General features: G+C 46.8%; 1 protein-coding gene across 1 annotated transcript in view; it reads left to right on the top strand.

Moving 5' to 3' along the window:
* The window catches only part of LOC117523583 (solute carrier organic anion transporter family member 3A1-like), a 171,365-nt gene that overhangs the window by 133,072 nt on the left and 10,953 nt on the right, over nt 1-27,340 (top strand). The window contains exons 4-9 of the mRNA XM_034185148.1: nt 20,087-20,347; nt 21,979-22,143; nt 23,924-24,122; nt 25,383-25,518; nt 25,988-26,160; nt 26,407-26,471. Coding sequence (XP_034041039.1) covers nt 20,087-20,347; nt 21,979-22,143; nt 23,924-24,122; nt 25,383-25,518; nt 25,988-26,160; nt 26,407-26,471 — 999 coding nt within the window. The remainder of the gene's footprint in view (nt 1-20,086; nt 20,348-21,978; nt 22,144-23,923; nt 24,123-25,382; nt 25,519-25,987; nt 26,161-26,406; nt 26,472-27,340) is intronic.

The raw sequence follows: 27,340 nt of genomic DNA on the forward strand, positions 1-27,340 counted from the left end.
CAGATCACAGAGCCTCATGATATCGATATTGAGGTCACGGAGCCTCAGGATGTATGCATTAAGGTCACAGAGCCTCAGGATGTAGTGATTCAGATCACAAAGCCTCAGGATACAAAGGTTCAGGACACAGAGCATCAGGGTAGAGAGATTTAGACTCCAGAGCCTCAGGATGCTGAGATTCAAGTCACTGAGCCTCAGTATGCAGAGATCCAGCTCACAGAGCTGCAAGCTGTGGAGATTCAGGTCACAGAGCCTCAGGATACAGAGATTCAGGTCACAGAGCCTCAAGATGTGGGGATTCAGGTCATGGAGCCTCACGATGCAGAGATTCAGGTCACAGAGCCTCAAGATGCAGAGATTCAAGTTACAGAGCCTCAGGATGCAGAGATGTAGGTCACAGAGTCTCCCCATGTAGAGATTCTGATCACAGAGCCTCAGGAAGCAAGGTTTCAGGTCACAGACCCTCAGGATGTAAAGGTTCAGGTCACAGAGCTTCAGGATGCAGAAATTCAGATCACAGAGCCTCAGTATGCAGAGATTTAGCTCACAGAGCTGCAAGCTGTGGAGATTCAGGTCACAGAGCCTCAGGATGCAAAGATTCTGGTCACAGAGCCTCACGATGCAGAGATTCAAGTCACAGAGCCTCAGGATGCATCCATTCAGGCAACATGGTGTCAGGATGGAGAGATTCAGGTTACAGAACCACAGAATGCAGAGATTCAGGTCACGGAGCCTCAGGATGCAAAGATTCAGTTCACAGAGCCTCAGAATACAGAGATTCAGGTCACAGAGCCTCAAGATGTGGGGATTCAGGTCACGGAGCCTCAAGATGCAGAGATTCAGGTCACGGAGCCCCAAGTTGCAGAGATTCAAGTTACAGAGCCCCAGGATACAGGGATTTAGGTCACAGAGTCTCACCATTTAGGGATTCTGATCACAGAGCCTCAGGAAGCAAACTTTCACGTCACAGACCCTGAGGATGCAAAGGTTCAAGTCACAGAGCTTCAGGATGCAGAAACTCAGTTCACAGAGCCTCAGGATGCAGAGATTCAGGTCATAGAGTCTCAGGATGCAGGGATTCAGATCACAGAGCCTCAGGATGCAGAGATTGAGGTCACAGAGCCTCAGGATGCATACATTCAGGTCACAGAGCCTCATGATATAGAAATTCAGGTCACAGAGCCTCCGCATGTAAAAATTCAGACATAAACAGACATAGAGCCTCAGGATGCAGAGATTCATTTCACAGAGTCTCAGGATGCAGAGATTCAGGTCACAGAACCTCAGGATGGAGAAATTCAGGTCTCACAGCCTCAGGATGCAGAAATTCACGTTACAGAGTCACAGAATGTTAAGATTCCGGTCACAGAGCCTCAGGTTCCAGAGATTCAGGTCACAGAGCCTCAGGGTGTATACATTAAAAGTCACAGAGGCTCATGAAGTCGAGATTGAAGTCACAGAGCCTCAGGATGCATACATTAATGTCACAGAGTCTCATGATGTAGAGATTCGGGTCACAGAGCCTCAGGATGTAGCGATTCAGATCACAGAGCTTTATGATACCGAGATTGAGGTCACAGAACCTCAAGATGCATACATTAAGGTCACAGAGAGTCAGGATGTAGCGATTCAGATCACAGAGCCTCAGGATGCAAAGGTTCAGGACACAGAGCATCAGGATAGAGAGATTCAGACTACAGAGCATCAGGATAGAGAGATTCAGACTACAGAGCCTCAGGAAGCTGAGATTCAAGTCACTGAGCCTCAGTATGCAGAGATTCAGGTCACAGTGCCTCAAGATGTGGTGATTCAAGTCACAGAGCCTCAGGATGCATACATTAATGTCACAGAGCCTCAGTATGCAGAGATTCAGCTCACAGAGCTGCAAGCTGTGGAGATTCAGGTCACGGAGCCTCAGGATACAGAGATTCAGGTCACAGAGCCTCAAGATGTGGAGATTCAGGTCATGGAGCCTCACAATACAGAGATTCAGGTCACAGAGCCTCAAGATGCAGAGATTCAAGTTACAGAGCCTCAGGATGCAGAGATGTAGGTCACAGAGTCTCCCCCAGTAGGGATTCTGATCACAGAGCCTCAGGAAGCAAAGTTTCAGGTCACCGACCCTCGGGATGCAAAGGTTCAGGTCACAGAGATTCAGGATGCAGAAATTCAGTTCACAGAGCCTCAGGATGCAAAGATTCTGGTCACAGAGCCTCACGATGCAGAGATTCAAATCACAGAGCCTCAGGATGCATCCACTCAGGCAACAGGGTGTCAGGATGGAGAGATTCAGGTTACAGAACCACAGAATGCAGAGATTCAGGTCACGGAGCCTCAGGATGCAAAGATTCAGGTCACAGAGCCTCAAGATGTGGGGATTCAGGTCATGGAGCCTCAAGATGCAGAGATTCAGGTCACGGAGCCCCAAGATGCAGAGATTCAAGTTACAGAGCCTCAGGATACAGGGATTTAGGTCACAGAGTCTCATCATGTAGGGATTCTGATCACAGAGCCTCAGGAAGCAAAGTTTCACGTCACAGACCCTCAGGATGCAAAGGTTCAGGTCACAGAGCTTCAGGATGCAGAAACTCAGTTCACAGAGCCTCAAGAGGCAGAGATTCAGGTCATAGAGTCTCAGGATGCAGGGATTCAGGTCATAGAGCCTCAGGATGCATACATTCAGGTCACAGAGCCTCATGATATAGAAATTCAGGTCAAAGAGCCTCCGCATGTAAAAATTCAGACATAAAGAGACATAGAGCCTCAGATGCAGAGATTCATTTCACAGAGTCTCAGGATGCAGAGATTCAGGTCACAGAACCTCAGGATGCTGACATTCAGGTCCCAGAGCTCCAGGATGCAGACACCGAGGTCACAGAGCCTCAGGATGGAGAAATTCAGGTCTCACAGCCTCAGGATGCAGAGATTCACGTTACAGAGCCACAGAATGTTGAGATTCCGGTCACAGAGCCTCAGGTTCCAGAAATTCAGTTCACAGAGCCTCAGTATGCAGAGATTCAGCTCAAAGAGCTGCAAGCTGTGGAGATTCAGGTCACAGAGCCTCAGGATGCAAAGATTCTGGTCACAGAGCCTCACGATGCAGAGATTCAAATCACAGAGCCTCAGGATGCATCCATTCAGGCAACAGGGTGTCAGGATGGAGAGATTCAGGTTACAGAACCACAGAATGCAGAGATTCAGGTCACGGAGCCTCAGGATGCAAAGATTCAGTTCACAGAGCCTCAGAATACAGAGGTTCAGGTCACAGAGCCTCAAGATGTGGGGATTCAGGTCACGGAGCCTCAAGATGCAGAGATTAAGGTCACAGATCCTCAGGATGTAGCAATTCAGATCACAGATCCTCATGATATCAAGATTGAGGTCACAGAGCCTCAGGATGCATACATTAAAGTCACAGATCCTCAGGATGTAGCGATTCAGATCACAGAGCCTCATGATATCAAGATTGAGGTCACAGAGCCTCAGGATGCATACATTAAGGTCACAGATCCTCAGGATGTAGTGATTCAGATCACAGAGCCTCATGATATCGAGATTGAGGTCACAGAGCATCAGGATGCATACATTAAAGTCACAGATCCTCAGGATGTAGCGATTCAGATCACAGAGCCTCAGGATGCAAAGGTTTAGGACACAGAGCATCAGGATACAGAGTTTCAGGCTACAGAGCCACAGGATGCAGAGATTCTGCTCACGAAGCCTCAAGGTGCGGAGATTCCGGTCACGTAGCCTCGAGATGCAGAGATTCAGGTCACTGAGCCTCAGGATACAAAGATTTAGGTCACAGAGTCTCACCATGTATGGATTCTGATCACAGAGCCTCAGGATGCAATGTTTCAGGTCACAGAGCCTCATGATCAAATCAAATCAAATCAATTTTATTCATATATCGCCAAATAACAACAAACAGTTGCCCCAAGGCGCGTTATATTGTAAGGCAAAAGCCATACCATAATTACAGAAAAACCCCAACGGTCAAACGACCCCTATGAGCAAGCACTTGGCGACAGTGGGAACGAAAAACTCCCTTTTAACAGGAAGAAACCTCCAGCAGAACCAGGCTCAGGGAGGGGCAGTCTTCTGCTGGGACTGGTTGGGGCTGAGGGGAGAGAATCAGGAAAAAGACATGCTGTGGAAGAGAGCAGAGATCAATCACCAATTATTAAAAGCAGAGTGGTGCATACAGAGCAAAAAGAGGTGAATAAAAAGAAACACTGGGTGCATCATGGGAAACCCCCCAGCAGTCTAAGTCTACAGCAGCATAACTAAGGGATGGTTCAGGGTCACCCGATCCAGCCCTAACTATAAGCATTTTCAAAAAGGAAAGTTTTAAGCTTAATCTCAAAAGTAGAGAGGGTGTCTGTCTCCCTAATCCGAATTGGGAGCTGGTTCCACAGGAGAGGAGCCTGAAAGCTGAAGGCTCTGCCTCTCATTCTACTCTTACAAACCATAGGAACTACAAGTAAGCCTGCAGTCTGAAAGCAAAGCGCTCTATTGTGGTGATATGGTACTAAGAGGTCCCTAAGATAAGATGGTTCCTGATTATTCAAAACCTTATAAGTAAGAAGAAGAATTTTCAGGATACAGGGATTTAGGTCACAGAGTCTCACCATGTAGGGATTCTGATCACAGAGCCTCAGGAAGCAAAGTTTCACGTCACAGACCCTCAGGATGCAAAGGTTCAGGTCACAGAGCATCAGGATACAGAGTTTCAGGCTACAGAGCCACAGGATGCAGAGATTCTGCTCACGAAGCCTCAAGGTGCGGAGATTCAGGTCACGTAGCCTTGAGATGCAGAGATTCAGGTCACTGAGCCTCAGGATACAAAGATTTAGGTCACAGAGTCTCACCATGTAGGGATTCTGATCACAGAGCCTCAGGATGCAATGTTTCAGGTCACAGAGCCTCATGATCAAATCAAATCAAATCAATTTTATTCATATATCGCCAAATAACAACAAACAGTTGCCCCAAGGCGCTTTATATTGTAAGGCAAAAGCCATACCATAATTACAGAAAAACCCCAACGGTCAAACGACCCCTATGAGCAAGCACTTGGCGACAGTGGGAACGAAAAACTCCCTTTTAACAGGAAGAAACCTCCAGCAGAACCAGGCTCAGGGAGGGGCAGTCTTCTGCTGGGACTGGTTGGGGCTGAGGGGAGAGAATCAGGAAAAAGACATGCTGTGGAAGAGAGCAGAGATCAATCACCAATTATTAAAAGCAGAGTGGTGCATACAGAGCAAAAAGAGGTGAATAAAAAGAAACACTGGGTGCATCATGGGAAACCCCCCAGCAGTCTAAGTCTACAGCAGCATAACTAAGGGATGGTTCAGGGTCACCCGATCCAGCCCTAACTATAAGCATTTTCAAAAAGGAAAGTTTTAAGCTTAATCTCAAAAGTAGAGAGGGTGTCTGTCTCCCTAATCCGAATTGGGAGCTGGTTCCACAGGAGAGGAGCCTGAAAGCTGAAGGCTCTGCCTCTCATTCTACTCTTACAAACCATAGGAACTACAAGTAAGCCTGCAGTCTGAAAGCAAAGCGCTCTATTGTGGTGATATGGTACTAAGAGGTCCCTAAGATAAGATGGTTCCTGATTATTCAAAACCTTATAAGTAAGAAGAAGAATTTTCAGGATACAGGGATTTAGGTCACAGAGTCTCACCATGTAGGGATTTTGATCATAGAGCCTCAGGAAGCAAAGTTTCACGTCACAGACCCTCAGGATGCAAAGGTTCAGGTCACAGAGCTTCAGGATGCAGAAACTCAGTTCACAGAGCCTCAGGATGCAGAGATTCAGGTCATAGAGTCTCAGGATGCAGGGATTCAGGTCACAGAGCCTCAGGATGCAGAGATTGAGGTCATAGAGCCTCAGGATGCATACATTCAGGTCACAGAGCCTCATGATATAGAAATTCAGGTCACAGAGCCTCCCCATGTAAAAATTCAGACATAAAGAGATATAGAGCCTCAGATGCAGAGATTCATTTCACAGAGTCTCAGGATGCAGAGATTCAGGTCACAGAACCTCAGGATGCTGACATTCAGGTCCCAGAGCTCCAGGATGCAGACACCGAGGTCACAGAGCCTCAGGATGGAGAAATTCAGGTCTCACAGCCTCAGGATGCAGAGATTCATGTTACAGAGCCACAGAATGTTGAGTTTCCGGTCACAGAGCCTCAGGTTCCAGAAATTCAGTTCACAGAGCCTCAGTATGCAAAGATTCAGGTTACAGAACTACAGAATGCAGAGATTCAGGTCACGGAGCCTCAGGATGCAAAGATTCAGTTCACAGAGCCTCAGGATTCAGAGATTCAGGTTACAGAGCCACAGAATCTTGAAATTCCGGTCACAGAGCCTCAGGTTCCAGAGATTCAGATCACAGAGCCTCATGATGTCGAGATTGAGGTCACAGAGCCTCAGGATGTAGAGATTGAGGTCACAGAGCCTCAGGATGCATACATTAAGGTCACAGAGCCGCATGATGTAGAGATTCGGGTCACAGAGCCTCAGGATGCAGAGATTGAGGTCATAGAGCCTCAGGATGCATACATTCAGGTCACAGAGCCTCATGATATAGAAATTCAGGTCACAGAGTCTCTGCATGTAAAAATTCAGACATAAAGAGACATAGAGCCTCAGGATGCAGAGATTCATTTCACAGAGTCTCAGGATGCAGAGATTCAGGTCCCAGAGCTCCAGGATGCAGACACCAAGGTCACAGAGCCTCAGGATGGAGAAATTCAGCTCTCACAGCCTCAGGATGCAGAGATTCAGGTTACAGCCACAGAATGTTGAGATTCCGGTCACAAAGCCTCAGGTTCCAGAGATTCAGGTCACAGAGCCTCAGGGTGCATACATTAAAAGTCACAGATCCTCATGATGTCGAGATTGAGGTCACAGAGCCTCAGGGTGTAGAGATTGAGGTCACAGAGCCTCAGGATGCATACATTAAGGTCACAGAGCCTCATGATGTAGAGATTCGGGTCACAGAGCCTCAGGATGTAGCGATTCAGATCACAGAGCTTTATGATATCGAGATTGAGGTCACAGAACCTCAGGATGCATACATTAAGGTCACAGAGAGTCAGGATGTAGCGATTCAGATCACAGAGCCTCAGGATGCAAAGGTTCAGGACACAGAGCATCAGGATAGAGATTCAGACTACAGAGCCTCAGGATGCTGAGATTGAAGTCACTGAGCCTCAGTATGCAGAGATCCAGGTCACAGTGCCTCAAGATACGGTGATTCAAGTCACAGAGCCTCAGGATGCATACATTAAGGTCACAGAGCCTCAGTATGCAGAGATTCAGCTCACAGAGCCGCAAGCTGTGGAGATTCAGGTCACAGAGCCTCAGGATGCAAAGATTCTGGTCACAGAGCCTCAAGGTGCAGAGATTGAAGTCACAGTGCCTCAGGATGCCGTGATTCAGCTCATTGAGCGTCACGATGCAGAGATTGAAGTCACAGTGCTACAGGTCCCAGAGCACCATGTCCCAGACCTACAAGAGATCATGTCTCTCATGGCTTTAGGCCTCAGACTTTCATGTCACAGAGCTTCAGGTTTTGGAGCTTCATATCACAGAGCTACAGGACATAGAGCATCATGTCACCCATCTTCAGGTCCCAGAGTGTCATGTTCCAGAGCTACAGGACATAGAGCATCATGTCACCCATCTTCAGGTCCCAGAGTGTCATGTCCCAGAGCTACAGGTCATAAATCTACAGTTCACAGAGGTTGAATTAGTCTGTCAAACTGAAGAAAAGCATCACTCTACACATTTTAAACATACCTAACAGAAACAGTGGTTTGTCTGCCTTTGAACCTCATACACACAGAAGCATGTTTTGTTCTTTGGAAAAAGGATTTTTAATCACACTCTGCAGTATGTGGCAACAAGAACGTAAAAGTGTTCATAATAGCATTAATTAATGTTTTCATTGTTATTTAATGTTAGAATTATACATTCGCAAGCATCTCTCAGAGACTTAACATTTTATGGACTGCTTAAGAATCTGAATAAAACCATTGTGAGTTTTTATATAATTACACTAAAACTTTCCTAAACCATTATCATATAAACTGGATACTCACACTCACTGGACAAAAGCAAAATTCCCAATGCAGTTGTATGGTTTTCCATGTTATACATACTGTATATAGCAGATTTTGTATAATGGATTTTCGCTCACTTCAGACAAAAAGCCCTGTCTGATCGCAATTCATTTCCATTAAAAACCCCTTGCATGTACCAGATAGAGCAGTCTGGGCGTACCCAGTAAGAGGTACGACATGAAATTCAGCACTGATACTCGCCGATTTGAGGAAAGTGGATACTGCATTTCTGTGATTAAAAGGCTGACTGTAGCGCCACATTATGTAATAATGGTGTAATATGTAACAATGTAATAAATTTTCACCTTATTATGTAATAATGTCACATTTTGTAATAATCTGTCACATTTTATAATAAAACCTTTGGATGATTTTTGTAATAAACTTTGTATTTTGTAATAACTTGTTACATATTACAATAGTTATTACAAAATATGGATGTGGCACTTTTTGGGGGAAGAAATTTTAATAATTTGGTGCAGTATGTAATAAATCATACAAACTGATGCCCTAATTAGAAAAAAAAAATCATACCATCAGATCATTAAGCATTCCAGCTTCATTAGAATAATTAAAAAAAATTTAATTGGTCCAACCTAAATAAAATGTAACTTTATTCATTAAAATGGAAAATGTGTTTGCACGCTAGGGACAAAAATTGCATTAACTATTACTCATCACTTATCTTCAACTATAATAATATTATTGATGAACATTATGACATTTGTATGGTAACTGAAATGTGGTTTGATCATCATGATGCTGTGCTGCAGACTGAGGCGACACCTGGCGTATATTGCTTTCAGCACTTGCCCCGATGTGAGAGATCTGGAGGTGGATCTCATCTGCACACAGAACATGAAGCCCCAACAAAGCTCACCTAAAACTTCATGGAAGTCATTTGGACACTGTGATTGGACTCTGAACTGTGCAACTCACAAGCTGCTGGTGGTGGTTGAGTACAGACCTTCCTATTCAGAGGAAAACAAGAGCACAGTCAATGACTTTCTTCGTGAATTCAGCACTTATATGGAGTCAGTCATGACCACTCCACATAACCTGCTGATCAACATCCACATGGAGGACAGTGAAGCTGGTGATACCAAGAAATTCCAGGAGTTACTGGAGTGTCTTAACCTGCAGAATCATGTGCAGTCACCAACACATGAGCAGGATAGTAGAGAAGCTTGAATCTTCGACTGGACTGGGTTGCTTGACGTGAGGATGTTTCGCTTCAAATCACAGAAGCTTCCTCAACTAAAATTCTTGCTCTGGTAGTCTGACTTCTGTCTTGACTCTTGTAGAGAAGAATAAACCAGAAGCCAACAAAAGCTGGAGTTTTTTAACCTAACCAGACCCCACCTACCGAGAGGCTGACTGCTATAGGCTAGTGACTAAACAATAGCTCTAATTAGCACCTATTGTGCTCTAGTTAGCACTCTCCTAATGACAGGACGGAAGCCTCCCCAGATGGCTCCCTTGACGACTCTCTCCTGATGACGTGAATGACTCATTACCATGAACAAAAGACTGAAACTGCTTTGACCTGAGTACCACATTGTAAACAGGGGACAAAGTGTGTCTGAGACCCGCTCCGCGATTAAGGCTGGGTTTCAACTGTTTTACAAAGAATGCTTCCTTGACACCTCTCTCAAACCATTTCTTCTCTCTGGCTAAGATTTTAACTTCCTTGTCCTCAAACGTGTGGTTAGTGTCTTTCAGGTGGAGATGAACTGCAGACTGAGGTCCACTGGTGACCTCTCTGCAGTGCTGGTAATGAGCAGGATCACATACTTGACTTGCTGATTACCAGAGACTGTAATAAAATCATGCTGGATCCACCTGAGACTACGCTCTTCCTGTCAGACCATGCGTTCGTCAAGACTCGCATGAAGAGCCGCAAGTCAGTGTGTGGGACCAAAGACATTCAATTCAGAAGAATTAAGAACATTGATCTTGAACACTTCAAGAGGGACATTACACAGAATGAACTGAGTAATATGAACAACATGTCTGCTTCAGAGAAAGCAGAGTTGTATGACAAGACTCTGAGTATATTACTGGATGCTCATGCTCCTTTGATCTCGAAGACCATCAGGATCAAGCACACTTGTACCGTGGTACAATACTGAACTCAGATCTATGAAGAGAGAGAAACAGAAGTTAGAGCTTGATTAAAATCACAGACAGATAAGACCATCTGCAATTTAAGCAAGCTAGATCTGAGTACATCAGGAGGTGTAATGAAGCAAAGACAATATACAGCAGTAATGAGGTGCAGAAATCCAGCAGTGACCAACAGAAACTATTCAAGTTAATTAGGAATCTCACAGAGGGAGCTGTAGTCTCTCTGTACCCTGACTTTGACAGTGACCAGCAACTGTGTGAAGATTTTGCCCATTTCTTCGTTGACAAAATAGATAAAATAATGAGTGATATTGTGTTGTGTGGGCCGCTGAAGAGGAGGTACTGCTGGCCCACCACCACAAGATGGTGCCCTGCTTGAAGTGCGGGCTTCAAGCACGAGAGGGCGTCGGAGCGACCGGGAGTGACAGCTGTCACTCATCATCCGTACCAGCTGTCACTCATCACCACCACCATAAAGGCCGGACTGCAACTCCACCTCCCCGCCGAGAAATCAGCTACCATCCAGCTCCGTTGGTGGTGGAAGCTGCGTGGGATCCGGCTCTTCTCTCACCAGGCATCTTCTATCGTCGAGCCTGCCCACACGTCACCTTGTGTATAATTGACATTCCACCATATTGTTATTGTCTGTACGTCGTTGTGCGATTCACAACATTAAATTGTTACTTTTGGCTTATCCATTGTCCGTTCATTAACGCCCCCTGTTGTGGGTCCGTGTCACGACACTTTCACAACAGGATTTCTTGGCCAGCGTCATGGATCCCGAGGGGCGTCAACCATCGCTTGAACAGCCAATGGAAGAGCGAGGTCCACAGGCGCCAGCAGGAGGCGTGTTGGGTGAGCTGCAGCACATCTTAACCGCCTTTACCGCTCGGTTGGACTTAGTTACTGAGCAGAGCATTATTCTCAATCGTAGGATGGAGGCTCTCACCGCCCAGGTGGAAGCGCATGCTCAGGGCGCTGCTGCAGCACATTCCGCTGGTCATTCAACGAACCCCCCCACCTTCCCCTGAAGCATACATAAGCCCTCCGGAGCCGTACGGAGGCTGTGTGGAGACGTGCGCGGACTTCTTGATGCAGTGCTCGCTCGTCTTTTCACAGCGTCCCGTCATGTACGCGTCAGACGCTAGCCAGGTGGCTTACGTTATAAATTTGCTTCGAGGAGAGGCACGCGCCTGGGCTACGGCGCTCTGGGAGCAGAATTCACGGCTCCTAACGGTTTACAGTGAGTTTGTGAGGGAGTTCCGACAGGTGTTCGACCACCCTCATAGAGGCGAGACCGCTTCAAGCTGCTGTCGATACGGCAGGGGCGTCGGAGCGCAGCGAAGTATGCAGTCGACTTCCGCATCGCGGCAGCGCAAGCCGGCTGGAATGCTGTTGCGCTCCGCGCCGCCTTTGTAAACGGACTGTCTCTGGTCCTTAAGGAGCACCTGGTGGCGAAGGACGAGCCGCGGGATTTAGATGGGCTTATCGACCTGGTTATACGGTTAGACAACCGATTAACAGAACACCGACGGGAGCGAGACGAAGGGCGTGGTCAGGCACAAGCCGTCCCTCTTCCTCCCGGGTCCGAAAGGGAGCCGACTTCCCCACGCTCCACTGCCAGGGCTCTCCACATGACGACAGCTCCCCCTGCTGACGTTGCTATGGAAACGAGCATGGCCAAAAAGCGATCAGATCAGAGACAAAGGAGGCTGATCCGTGGAGAGTGTTTTCTCTGCAGCTCTACCGAGCACACACAGAGAGAATGCCCCAAACGGTCAAAACAGCAGCACTCGTCCTTAGAGACTGGGCTAAGGGTGGGTCACAACACCCACGTGGGGAGACCCCGATGATCTGCACATATCCCAGTCACGATCCTGAGTGGGGATCTAACCCTTCACGCCCCAGCACTGGTGGACACGGGGTCGGAGGGGAATCTGCTGGATAGCAGATGGGCAAAGGAGGTTGGGCTCCCTCTAGTGGCCTTACCGTCACCATTGTCGGTGCGGGCACTAGATGGCACCCTTCTTCCACTAATCACACACCAGACACAGCCAGTGACATTGGTGGTGTCTGGGAATCACAGGGAGGAGATTGTGTTTTATGTAACACCTTCAAACTCCCGAGTGATTTTGGGTTTTCCATGGGTACTAAAACACAATCCCTGGATTGATTGGCCGTCTGGGGTTGTGGTTCAGTGGAGTGAAACCTGCCACCAGGAGTGTTTAGGATCCTCGGTTCCACCCGGTGTGACAGCTAAGGAGGAGGTTTTAGTCCCCCCCAATCTGGCGGCGGTGCCAGCCGAGTACCACGACCTTGCTGACGTCTTCAGCAAGGATCTGGCACTCACGCTGCCCCCACACCGTCCGTACGATTGTGCCATTGATTTGATACCGGGCGCTGAGTACCCGTCCAGCAGGCTGTACAACCTCTCACGTCCGGAACGCGAATCAATGGAGACCTACATCCGGGACTCGTTAGCTGCCGGGTTGATCCGGAACTCCACCTCCACAATGGGTGCTGGTTTCTTTTTTGTGGGCAAGAAGGACGGCGGACTCCGTCCATGCATTGATTACAGAGGGCTGAACGAGATCACGGTTCGCAACCGATACCCGTTACCTCTGTTGGATTCAGTGTTCACGCCCCTGCATGGAGCCCAAATTTTCACGAAATTGGATCTTAGGAATGCTTATCACCTGGTTCAGATCCGGGAGGGAGACGAATGGAAGACGGCATTTAACACCCCGTTAGGTCACTTTGAGTACCTGGTCATGCCGTTCGGCCTCACCAATGCGCCCGCGACGTTCCAAGCATTGGTTAATGACGTCTTGCGGGACTTCCTGCATCGGTTTGTCTTCGTATATCTAGACAATATACTCATCTTTTCTCCGGATCCTGAGACCCATGTCAAGCATGTACGTCAGGTCCTACAGCGGTTGTTGGAGAACCGGCTGTTTGTGAAGGGCGAGAAGTGAGTTTCACCGCACTTCCTTGTCTTTCCTGGGGTTCATAATCTCCTCCAACTCCGTCGCCCCTGATCCGGCCAAGGTTGCGGCGGTGAGAGATTGGCCCCAACCAACGAACCGTAGGAAACTACAACAGTTCCTCGGTTTTGCAAATTTCTACCGGAGGTTCATCAAGGGCTACAGTCAGGTAGTTAGCCCCCTGACAGCTCTGACCTCCACAAAAGTCCCCTTCACCTGGTCGGATCGGTGCGAAGCCGCGTTTAGGGAGTTGAAACGCCGGTTCTCGACTGCACCGGTTCTGGTGCAGCCCGATCCCAATCGCCAGTTCGTAGTTGAAGTGGACGCCTCTGACTCAGGGATAGGATCCGTGCTATCCCAGAGTGGGGAGTCCGACAAGGTTCTCCATCCATGTGCCTACTTTTCCCGCAGGTTGACCCCGGCTGAAAGGAACTATGACGTCGGCAATCGGGAACTTCTTGCGGTGAAGGAGGCTCTTGAGGAGTGGAGACACCTGTTGCAGGGAGCATCGGTACCATTTACGGTTTTCACGGACCATCGGAACCTGGAGTACATCCGGACCGCGAAGCGTCTGAACCCCAGGCAAGCCCGCTGGTCGCTGTTCTTCGGGCGTTTTGACTTCCGGATCACCTACTGCCCCGGGACAAAAACCAACGATCTGATGCCCTGTCCCGGGTGCATGAAGAGGAGGTCAAGACCGAGCTGTCAGACCCCCCTGACACCATCATCCCCGAGTCCACTGTCGTGGCCACCCTTACCTGGGACGTGGAGAAGACCGTCCGGGAGGCCCTGAAATGGAGCCTGGACTCGGGGACAGGTCCGAAGGACAAGTTGTACGTCCCACCAGAGGCCAGGGTCCTTGACTTCTGTCACGGTTCCAAGCTCTCCTGTCATCCAGGGGTGTGAAGGACCGTGGCAGTGGTCCAGCAGCGCTTCTGGTGGGCGTCTATGGAAGCCGACGTCCCGGAGTATGTCCAGGCCTGCACCACCTGTGCCAGGGGCAAAGCCGACCACCACAAGGCCCAAGGCCTCCTCCAGCCTCTGCCCGTGCCTCATCGCCCCTGGTCTCATATTGGCCTGGACTTTGTCACGGGCCTCCCGCCGTCCCAGGGCATGACTTCCATCCTCTCGATAGTGGACCGGTTCTCCAAGGCGGCCCACTTCGTGGCCCTCCCAAAGCTCCCGACGGCCCAGGAGACTGCAGACCTCCTGGTCCACCACGTCGTGCGTCTGCATGGGATTCCATCAGACACTGTCTCAGATCGTGGTCCTCAGTTCTCCTCCCAGGTCTGGAGGAGTTTCTGCAGGGAACTGGGGGACACCGTCAGTCTCTTGTCTGGGTACCACCCCCAGACGAACGGGCAGGCAGAGCGGACGAACCAGGAACTGGAGCAGGCCCTCCGCTGCGTGACCTCCGCGCACCCGACAGCCTGGAGTGACCATCTGGCCTGGATCGAGTACGCTCATAATAGGCAAGTCTCATCTGCCACCGGCCTCTCCCCGTTTGAGGTGTGTTTGGGGTACCAGCCCCCATTGTTTCCGCTAGTGGAGGGAGAGGTCGGGGTGCCCTCAGTCCAGGCCCATCTGAGGAAGTGCCGTCGGGTGTGGCGTACCGCCCGCTCTGCCCTGCTCAGAGCCCGGATGAGGGCTAAGGCCCATGCAGACCTCCGGCATTCCCCGGCCCCTGCATACCAGCCCGGGCAGGAGGTCTGGCTATCCACTAAGGACATCCCCCTGCAGGTGGAATCCCACAAGCTAAAGGACAGGTACATCGGACCATTTCCCATACTCAAAGTCCTCAGTCCGGCCGCAGTGAAGCTGAAGCTGCCAGCTTCACTGCGGATACACCCCGTTTTTCATGTGTCAAGACTCAAGCCCTGCCATACCTCACCACTGTGTGCCCCGGAACCAGTGCCGCCTCCTGCCCGGATCATCGACGGGGAGCCCGCGTGGACGGTACGCCGGCTCCTGGACGTCCGCCAAAAGGGCTGGGGGTTCCAGTATCTGGTGGACTGGGAGGGTTATGGCCCCGAAGAGCGCTCCTGGGTGAAGAGGAGCTTCATCCTGGACCCGGCCCTCCTGGCCGACTTCTACACCCGTCACCCGGACAAGCCTGGTCGGGCGCCAGGAGGCGCCCGTTGAGGGGTGGGTCCTGTTGCGTGGGCCGCTGAAGAGGAGGTACTGCTGGCCCACCACCACAAGATGGCGCCCTGCTTGAAGTGCGGGCTTCAAGCATGAGAGGGCGTCGGAGCGACCGGGAGTGACAGCTGTCACTCATCATCCGTACCAGCTGTCACTCATCCACTACTCATCACCACCACCATAAAGGCCGGACTGCAACTCCACCTCCCCGCCGAGAAATCAGCTACCATTCAGGTAATTAATTCTCTGCTGAATCTTAATCCGAGCATCAGTCTGATCTCTTTTGCAGCCGTTTTCCTGGGACGGATACCCTGTCTGCTGAGTTGCCGTTTGGTGTGGACTGCGACGGCTTCACCTCCCACCCCACCCAGATAAGTGGTTATCTCGGGAGCTGCATGAGTGTGTGATTGGAGGTGGAGGTTTTCCCTCCTAACTGTATACAGACTGTGGGATTACTGAGTGTGCGAACTCACACTCATCAGGACTGTCTCTCTTCTCTGCCAGCAGTACCGGGTCTGACTGCTGAAGACAGCGGCCACCTGGGGCGCAGGGCTTGGCGGCTCCGGTGTTCTTCAGCTCCGTTGGTGGTGGAAGCTGTGTGGGATCCGGCTCTTCTCTCGCCAGGCGTCTTCTATCGTCGAGCCTGCCCACACGTCACCTTGTGTATAATTGACATTCCACCATATTGTTATTGTCTGTACGTCGTTGTGCGATTCACAACATTAAATTGTTACTTTTGGCTTATCCATTGTCCGTTCATTAACGCCCCCTGTTGTGGGTCCGTGTCACGACATTTTCACAACATATTGAGGACATCATTCAGACAGAGGACATTCCCAACATGTGTAACTATGCCAGCTGTGCTCCCAGTAATCACTATTTCATCGACTTTAACGTGTTGTCTCCTAATGATGTCAGGAAACTCATCATTAAGTCCAAGACCAAGTCATCACAGCGAGACCCAATAACTACAGCCCTTCTGAAGCAGTGCATTGATGTGCTGATCCAGCCGATCACTAACATAGTGAATACTTCCCTGCGTGAAGGTGTCTTCCCCAGCAACTGGAAGATCACACTCATAATACCACTGCTTAAGAAGATAGAACTTGAGCTGATTTTCAAGAACTTTAGACCAGTGAGTAACCTGTCATACATGTCCAAGCTAGTGGAGAAGGCTGGCCTCTCACAGTATGTTGCTCTCCTGAAGCAGATTGACAGATTCTCCAGCATGAACTCTGCATACAAGGAGTACCACAGTACAGAGACATTATTGGTGAAAATTCACTCTGACATCATCAACAGCATAGACTCCCAGGAGGTGACGCTAATGGTCCCGTTGGACCTATTGGCCACCTTCGACACGGTCAGTTTGGATATACTTACCAGCATATTTCAGAGCCAGTTTCACATTTCTCACCTCGTTCCAGTCCTGCTTACAGAATAGGGACCAGCGCATCATCATCAACAATACGATCTCTGACCATCACAAGATGAAGTATGGTGTCCCTCAAGGAAGCTGTGCTGGCCCTGTGGTCTTCTTGGGTTACCTGTGCTCCTTGTACGACATCATTGAGAAGCACCTGCCTGTGGTCCAGGTCAGTGGGTACGCAGACGACCATCAGCTGTATCTGTCATATAAACCTGGAGACCGCACTTCTGAGACTGATGCCATTGACAACCTCCGTGCCTGTATCTCTGAGGTCAGGGCATGGCTGTTATCTCATTTGTTGAAGATAAACAAGATAAACAACATGAAAACAGAATTTATGATACTTTGAACTCCACAGCAGCTTGCGAAAGTGACTACTCTGAGCTTCTCACAGATGATCAAGCTTCTCACCCTTTCTCTAAGTGAGACACCAGCCACCCTCCTCAGGAAGCCCATTTCGGCTGCTTGTACCCGCAACCTAGTTCTTTTGGTCATGACCCCACCCTCATGACCATTGGTGAGAGTAGGAACGAAGATTGACTAGTAGATTGAGAGCTTACCCTTTTGGCTCAGCTCCCTTTTGTCACAACAGTACAGTAGAGCGAATGCAGTACTGCCTGTGCTGCGCGATTCTTCAGCCAATCTCACGGTCCATTGTCCCCTCACTCATGAACAAGACTCCAAGGTACTTGAACTCCTTCACTTGGGGCAAGACCGCCTTCCCCACATGGAGTAGGGAATGCATTCCTTACCCAGCCACTTCACACTTGGCTGCGAGCCGATCCAGTGAGTGTTGGAGGTCACAGGCCGATGAAGCCAACAGGACCACATCGTTAGCAAAAAGCAGTGATGAGACCCTTAGTCCACCAAACTGGAAACCCTCCTCCCCTGACTACACCTCAATATCTTGTCCATGAATATCACAGGATTGGTGACAAGGTGCAGCCCTGGTGGAGGCCAACCCCCACTGGAAACAAGTCCGACTTACTGCAGAGCACCCGAACAAGCTCTCGCTTTGTGAGTACAGAGATTGGATGTCCCTGAGAAGGGACTACTCACTCCATACTCCCGCAGCACCTCCCATAGTATCTCCCGGGGTACCCGATCATACACCTTCTCCAAGTCTACAAAACACATGTAGACTGGATGGGCATACTGCCAGGCCCCCTCCAGGATCGTTGTGAGAGTAAACAGCTGGTCAGTTGTTCCACGACCAGGACGGAACTCGCACTGTTCCTCTTCAATCAGAGGCTTAACTATCGGCCGAACCATCCTTTCCAGCACCCTGGAGTAGACTTTAGTCAGTAGTGTGATGCCCCTGTCATAGGCACACACTCTCTGGCCCCCTTTGTTAAATATGGAGACCACCACCCCAGTTTGTCACTCCTTTAGCACTGTCCCAGACGTCAATGCAATGTTAAAGAGGTGTCTCATCCAAGACAGTCCCTCCACACCCAGAATCTTCAGCATTTCTGGACGGATCTCATCAACCCCTGCAGCCTTGCCACTGCGGAGTTATTTGACTACCCAGTGACTTCCACCAGGGCAATTGATGATCATCCCCCATCAGCTTCCAGCTCTGCCCCTACTATAGAGGGTGCGCCAGTCTGATGCAGGAGTTCCTCAAAGGGTTCCTTCCAGCGCCAGATTACATCCTCAGTTGATGTCAGCAGAGTCCCATCCTTACTGTAGACACCTGTCTGGTGCCTCATACCCCCCCTTCCCGAAGACACAGGGAGGTGACCCTCTCATCTACCAGGGTAAATTCCAATGTAGGAGCGCTCAGCCGGGGCCTTGTGAGTATCCTCATGTGTTTCTCCAGGTAACACTGGAGTTGCGACGGAAGGGCATCCGGCGTAAAACTTGTGCCAGTGTAGTCTTCTTAATGCACATAATGGCCAGCACTTATTTAAGGCAGGCGTTTATTCTTTTCAGATGTTTTTCAGAAGTTTTGACCCGGTTATTAAATGAGTCAGGCCCCTATTCAAGGTCAGGCATTTAATCAGCGAAATGTGTAAGCTTAATTGGTGCTGGGGATTCCCCGTAGATTGTTCAGCGCGTCCTGACTATAACTAATCTGTTACAAACATATAACAGATTTTGTCCATTGTATACATATAGCAGATTTTGATTATAACAGACACGATTCGCTGGTCCACCTGAATCCATGAAATGCAAGTTTTACTGTATTTAGAATGGCATTACAATGACGTTTTTTGAGTTTGTTGGTGGAGGGTCTCAGTCACTCAGTCATCCTGCGTGGATCTAAAAGTTTAATTGACAGCAGCTGGAATTATTGTTGGTGTTGGAAAAAGTTTTTGCTACACAAACAAATTGTTTTTTAAATTGAGTTTAACTAATTTACAGATTAAGTCATTGTTTTGCCTTTATAAAGCGTTGTTGCTGCTTGATTGATACTAAATGAATTATGCATTTATTAGCAGTTAATGATGCACTTGCTAATAAATAATTATGCCTTACGCAGCAACCGGATCTAAAGCAGGAACAATGCCCTCATAAGCGTATCATAAATGTGTTTATGATGATATTGCTATCATTTACATTGTGTTATTAATCAATAATAGTGGTTATATGTGGTTAAATATTAGAGGAGGACTTGTAAAGAAAGATGTTAATACCAATTAACTAACACTTATTACAAGGACATTAATATAAATGTATAAATATGAGGTATGATGACTCAGAGGTTAGAGCACTGGCCTTCTCTACAGAAGGTCACTGTGTCAAGTCCCAGCTGGGACTGGCACGTGATGTCTCCTGCTGTTCCAAAGTTTAGGGGCTACGACTGCATCCAAGCACACCCCTGAAGCTCAGTCAACAGAGTGTGGGACTCAACCTTTAACTTAATATAAAGCCTTACCAATAACTGTTTAGATTCCTTAATTTTTTTTTTTAAAGTCTCACGTTAGGTTTTCGTTCCACTGGGAATGTTTGGAAATGTCATCGGTGATTTTCTGTTGATGCACCAATGAAGAAGAAACCTGCAAACTCTACATTGTCCCCAAAACCATTTGCACAATATTGTATAAACACAGAATTTATTTATAAGATATACAAAAATCTATATTACATCACAGCTTGTGTGATTGATGCAGCTGCAGTAGTTTGCAAATAGTTGAAATGTTGATTCTGTACACTCACTCTATTCGTGCTTTCTTCTTTGTACAATTTTATCAAACTAATTTGTTAAAGATTGTCATCTTCATGTTGGTTAGTGACTTTAAAACACTGGTGTGTCTTTGCAGGTAAGCTAGACATCACCCCAGATGACCCTCGCTGGATCGGGGCCTGGTGGGGCGGCTTCCTCCTCTGCAGTGCCTTACTCTTCCTGTCGGCCCTTTTCATGTTTGGCTTCCCACAAGCACTGGACGAGCAGGACATGGACAATGGAGGGGAGAGTGAGCAGCCCATGCTGCCATGTTCCCTGACCATGGATTTCCAGGGATCTAAACCTTTTCTTGGCATTGACATGACCAGAGGACTGTCAGTGTGTGGACACCTGAGAGGTAAAGCCACCTTGACACTTGCAAGAATTTTATCCCTGCACTGGTACACAGTCTTGCGTGCCAGAGAGTTAAACCCATTGTAAACTGGGTGTGAGCCATGTGCAGCTGCATGCAAGAGCACAAAGAAAATTTTGAAATGTTCAAAAATCTGGCACGCATTAAGTTTGTGAACTATAATTATTATTATTAATAATGATATTATTATGATTATTTTAAGTCCTCTGTCAGAAATCTTGGTGCACCTGGTCATGGCCAGTTTATGGTGAAATGATGTTCTTTCCACTTTCAGATTATGGCCCCAACAGTGCTCACTGGAACATTCAGAAGTTTAGAAATCCTTCTCTAACCAATGCCATCAGTATGTTTTGCAACAATAAAGTCACAAAGATCTTGAAAGAGCTGTTTGCTTTTGCCCATCATGAGATGTTTCGTGTGTGACACTTTGGTAATGAAACACCTTTTTATAAGTCATCAGTTGGGACTGAACTAGCTGATATTTATTTAAATTGACAAGGGGCAGGATTGCTTTCTAATTACTGATATATTTCAGATGGTATCTTTTTGCACTTCCCTTTCTTCTGGTGTTCAGTACACTTTTCCTGTGTATTTTCACATTATTACACATAATAGTTTTTCTGTTATGACTGGTGACCTCTCCTCATCAACTGCTCCCCTGTGTTGTGGAGTACCACAGGGTTCGATTCTTGGGCCTATTCTATTGTCTTTGTAAATTTTACCATTGGGGTCAATTATAGCTCAGCACAACCTGTCCTTTCATTGCTATGCAGATGATCTGCAACTCTGTCTATGAGGACTAATGGGAGCAATGCTTTTCATCATTATTTAATTGTATTCGTGATGTAAAAGCAGTGGCTGTTCCAAAACTTCCTTTACTTGAATGATGGTAAAACTGAGATCATTGTGTTTGGACTTTCTGGCATGCCAAATGCGATAACACCAAACTTTGGTGCTCTGGCTAATTATGTAAAACCAGCTGTCAAGAATTTGGGAGTGATATTTGACAGCTGCCTCAGGTTCGATCAACAGATGAATTCTGTTGTCAAAGCAAGTTTTTTTCCAGCTTGGTCTTCTGGCTAAAGTAAAGCGCTTCCTCAGTAGACGTGATCTTGAGATGGTCATTCATGCTTTCAACAGCTCTTGACTTGATTATTGTAATGCACTTCATACTGGCATTAACCAGTCTTCTCTTGCACGCCTCCAATTGGTGCAGAATGCCACTGCTCATCTTTTAACAAACACTTTTAGACATGAGCATATTGCACCTGTATGTATATATTGATATGATATCATCAATATTTTAATACAATGATTTTGAATCATCAGACTGTGACTTTCAAAGAATGTGGCTCCCCTGTGACTCAATGTCTAAACTTTATGAATACATTAAAAAAATAAGACATAAAACAGTAATAAGACATTTTGGTGAGTTGTTGAGATCTCTCTTTTTTTTTGGATATATGCTAAAAATATCCACTGTACTCCAAATCTTCATGACCAGCAGGTAAATGTACCCACAAGTATTACAAGGAGAGGGAATGCTGTGTATTACATCATAATGATCTATTTGATGTTACTTTATCTTTTTCACCATCTTTTCTCTGTGGATGCAGTGATCCCACGGGTGACCCGGCACCTCCTCTCAAACCCGGTGTTCACCTGCATCACTCTGGCAGCCTGCATGGAGATTGCCGTTGTTGCCGGTTTTGCTGCCTTCCTTGGAAAATACCTGGAGCAGCAATTTAACCTCACCACATCCTCAGCCAATCAACTGCTAGGTAGGCGGGTCAGCTTGACCACTTGGATGATTAAAGTTATGTAATGAAAGAATCAGAATTATTGGCACCTCTGATTTTACGTGAAGAATTTAATATATGTTTAAAAAAATAAATTCAAATGAACTCAATTATGTACAGTCAAAAGTTTTAATACAATTTACTGAACAAGAAAACAACAACAAAAACCTTTCATACAATGAAATAAAAAATAAAAACATGAAATATGTGCGTCACACAGTTGCTCTCTTTTGATCTCCTGTAAAGGAGAGCAGTGAGGGAAGCCACCAAGATAACCAGACAACTCTGAAGGAGTTAAAGGCATCTGTGGCTCTGATTGGAGAAACTTTGCAGAGTGTAGCTTTGGCCTGTTGCACCTCCAGTTTCATTGTGGAGTGGAAAAGAGAGGACTTTCTGAAAAAGAACACAAAATTTTAGCTTGGATTTGTTGAAAAGAACATGGGAGAATCAAGCCTAGATTTGAGTTCAAGGATTCAAAGGATTCAAAGGATTCAAAAGAATTTTATTGTCATATGCACAAAGGAACATGTTCCCTGCACAATGAAATGTGATTACTGCATTTAACCCATCCTAATTGCCAGTTAGGAGCAGAAGTCGCCTTTAGGCGCCCGGGGACCAGCTCCAGATGTATATCCTGCCTTAGGTCAACAGCAGGGCTGAGCAAACCTTGACCGGCCTCATAACGACAGACGACACACACATAACACACACATAAGCCGGCCCGGTACATGAACACATATAAAAAGCACACACAAGGTAAAAGGAGTTGTATTGTTATATTAAAGTCATTCCTTCTTTCACTCCACAATGAAGGTGCAACTGGTGATGCAAAACGTGAAAGCTGTATTCTGCGCAATTGCAACCACAGAAGCCTATAATTTTTTTCAGAGCCCTTCTGTGTGTCTTGATGGTTTTCCACATGAGTCTTCTTCTTCCATGGTCACTCAGAGCTTTTGTGACCTGCCTACTCCTGATTTACCATACAGTTTGTATGATGTAAATGAAATCCAAGACATATTCAGCGACTTTGTAAAATTAATGTTTCCATCCTTTGAAGTGTCTGAAAAAAATCTGACTTTGAAAGTGATGATTTAGCATAAATTTATCAAAGTCTAATCTAATTTTTGGTCTGCTTTTTTATTCCCTATATGAGAGTTTTTTTTCCCCACTAAGTTTGGACATTTTATCAAATATTCTGTTGTTGTTGTCATTTCGGCTGCTCCTGTTTTTTTTTTTTTTATGTTCGGGGTCACCACAGTGGATACAGCCAGATCCGCATTGGTATTTCGGCGCAGGTTTTACACCGGATGCCCTTCCTGATGCAACTCCAGTTTTACCTGGAGAAACACACACAGCCGCTGGTGTTCCAAAGAGGTCTCCCATCCAAGTACCATCCAGATTGCTGCACTGCTTAGCTTCTGAGATCTGACAGGATCAGGATGACACAGAGGAGACCGGCTGCATTTTATCAAATATTCTAATTATAATAAAAAAAATTAGATCATGTGCATGTATTTCTGAATTTATTTTAAATTCTGTACTTAAAATTCTGGGGTGCCAATAATTCTGACCAGGACTGCACATTTGAAAGTATTTTAGGAAGTACTTTTGCAGTGATTTATTTTGCTGTGAAAATTTTTTTTTTAACCCAAACTAGTGGAGTCATAGCACTAAGAAGAATTAAATCAGTAGTGTGTGGACAGTGCACAGACCTGTTCTGTGTGACATTGCAGTAAACATTCTGGGTCTTTCCTCTGTACAGGAATGACAGCGATCCCTTGTGCATGTCTCGGCATCTTCCTGGGGGGGCTGCTGGTGAAGAAGCTGAATCTGTCGGCTCTGGGCGCCGTGCGCATGGCCATGCTGGTCAACCTGGTGTCCACCGCCTGCTATGTGTCTTTCCTCTTCTTAGGTTGTGACACTGGACCTGTGGCTGGAGTAACAGTCGCCTATGGCAACGAGTAAGCATGGAAACCCACTAATGTTGTGTCAAACATTTTGAACACACTTCTGTTTTCTATTACACTTTACTGACCAAAAACATTTTTTTTTCCAGCAAAAATGATTACACACGCCAGGATTTGATTACAAAAAATGTTGTGATTGTTCTTTTTTCTTAGTGGCTCATAATAATAATAATAATAATAATAATAATAATAATCTTGTGCCATCAAAAATTAAATTAGATTTTTGTTAAATAATGTTTTGTTAAAGAACCTAATCGGTTGCCAAGGTACAAACCTTATTTTTCTCTTTAAAAATATTGATTTCTTTGTGCACGTACTGCCAGGTACATGACATCACAAAGACAGTCATCTATTAGTGATCACACAATAAATACATTTTTAAAAAGACCAAAACATTTAAAGATTTCTATGCAGAAGAAATTATGTATTTTTTAAAACTGAAAAGTTTATATTTATTATGAGTATCAGCACCTCCAAATCTGAGGCCGTGGTCCTCTATGTCCCAATCTTGGGGTCTTGTTCACGAGTGTTAGTAAGATGGAGCATTTGATTGACAGATGGGTTGAGGCTGCGCCTGATGTTTTACAGACGCTGTACTGGACCCTTGTGGTGAAGAAAGAGCTGAGCCAGAAGGCGAGATCCAATTTAGCAGTCAGTTTACACTCCTGTCCTCACCTATGGTTATGAACTTTGGGTAATGACCAAAAGAATAAGGTCACAGACTCAAGTGGTGGAAATGAGGTTCCTCTGTCGGGTATCTGGGTTTACACTCCGGGACAGGGTGAGAACCTCAAATATCCTGGGAGGGACTCAGAGTAGAGGTCTCGCTTCCTCACATGTAAAACAGCCAACCATGGTGGTTTGGGCAACTGACGAGGGTGCCCTCTGGTCATCTCCCTGGAGAGGTCTTCCAGCAGTCACCCGGAGGAGGCTCCAGGGAAGACTCAGGACGCTGGAGGGATTATGTTTCCCAGCCGACATGGGAACACGAGTTAGAGAACTTGGCTAAGGATAAGATAGTGTCGGATGAGCTGTTTGGTCTCCTGCCACCATGACCTGGACCAGGATAACCGACAGAAAATGAATGAATGAATCATATGTATTATGAATATATTAATAAATGTTTAAATTTAATTTATACAATTATGAATAAATTTATTTTTTATTTAGAAATAAAATGTAAAACTCTATAAATTTCCTCCTCCTGCACACGGCCTATATGCTCCCTCACATGACCTCTGACCTCCCCTGTAGGACGTTGCAGTCGTGGCAGCGGCCGGAGTCGGCGTGCATCAGTAACTGTAACTGCTACACAGCGTCAGTGAGCCCCGTCTGTGGTTCCAACGGAGTCACCTACCTCTCAGCCTGCTTCGCCGGCTGCACCAAACCAGTGAGTGCAGATGATAACCTCCCTCTGACCTTTACACTCACAATGTTGCATTCCCTGAAAGAAGTAAAACCATCACTACCCCAATACTGGAGAGCTTCCACAGAAACACTGACAGTCAGGTCCATGTGATTTTTGACTCATTATGTCGGGTGTTGGACTACAACTGTAGTGTAGAGTTTTTTAGATTCACCTTCCATTTTTAAAGCTCATCAAACCTTTAAATCCTGTTGGAAACACGTGATAATTTACCACAGAAACAGTGGGGCTGTAATCCTGCTCTGTAATCCTGCACTTTGCTGCAGGATTGCATTATCCTGCCCTCATCATGGGACATTTATGACGCTGTGACTTCATATCTGTGCATCACAAATTGTTGTCAAATCAATACATGACAGTTGAAGACATTTTGATTGACAGGTGCACTGTGTTTATTAGTCTTTATCCTGCTTTGTGTTTGTGTTTGTGTCAGAACCTGACTGGCTGTGTGTGCGTAGCCAGCAGCGGTGATGAGGCCGTGGCGTTACCGGGGAAGTGTCCGAGTCCGGGCTGTCAGCAGGCCTTCCTCACCTTCCTGTGTGTGATCTGCGTGTGCAGCATGATTGGAGCCATGGCTCAGACACCTTCTGTCATCATCCTCATCAGGTCAGTGCACCTGCCTCATGTTCATTAACAGACCACCAGAGGGAGCTACGTGCATGCACGAGTGCCAGATACAGGTTTGGAAGCAACACTACAGATCCACATCTGCACACAGTCATACATAAGAGTGAAAGAATAAAAGAGCAGACGGATGTGAACTCAGTTTGACTCAGCATGACCCTAATGAGAATAGAACCATCACCCTCTGATACAATAATGTGTTGATGCTGATTGTGTCTTTGTTTTCAGGACGGTCAGTCCAGAGCTTAAATCTTATGCACTTGGCGTGCTCTTCCTGCTCCTGAGACTGATAGGTAAGAACCCTGACAGCAATCAGGGTGCATATCGTAATGTCCCTCATGCATTTGCATCCACAAGAAACATTGTTACCTGAATTCATCCATGACCCAGGACCTCAAAATTGGGATCATATATGTATATATGGTCATGGGATCGATTCCCACCTGTGCCTTTCTGTGTGGAGTTTGCATGTTCTCCCTGTGTTTGTGTGGGTTCTCTCCGGGTGCTCCAGCGTCCTCCCACATAGTTATGCAGGTTAGGTGGAGTGGAAACTTTAAATTGTCCGTAGCTGTGCATGCAGGTGTGAATGTGTTTGTTCATATGTGGCCCTGCGACAGACTGGTGTCCTGTCCAGGCTGTATCCCACCTCACGCCCTATGACTGCTGGGATAGGCTCCAGCCCCCTGTGATGTGATCTTGGATTTAGCAATTGTGTGTGTGTGTGTGTGTGTGTGTGTGTGTGTGTGTGTGTGTGTGTGTGTGTGTGTGTGTGTGTGTGTGTGTGTGTGTGTGTGTGTGAGAGAGAGAGAGAGAGAGAGAGAGAGAGTGATTCTATTTTTTAACTGTATGATGCATATTGTCAATGTTTTGTGTTGCAACAAATTGTGCAGTGATAATAATAATAAAACAACCCCTGCCACATTTCTCTGTGTAATGTGGAGTTGCGTCAGGAAGGGCATCCAACATAAAACTTGTGTCAATTCAACATGCAGATCCACTTTGGATTTGCTGTGGTGACCCCGAGTGCAAACAAGGGAGCAGTCGAAGGGACTTACTAATATAATTAGAATCATAGCTGTAGCACCACAACTCATGACTTATATGTAGAAGTAAATATGTGGGTCTTCAGCTTGGGTTTAAATACATCAGCAGAACAAGCCTG

Source organism: Thalassophryne amazonica, chromosome 2 (genome assembly GCF_902500255.1).
Source record: "Thalassophryne amazonica chromosome 2, fThaAma1.1, whole genome shotgun sequence".
Taxonomy (NCBI): Eukaryota; Metazoa; Chordata; class Actinopteri; order Batrachoidiformes; family Batrachoididae; genus Thalassophryne; species Thalassophryne amazonica.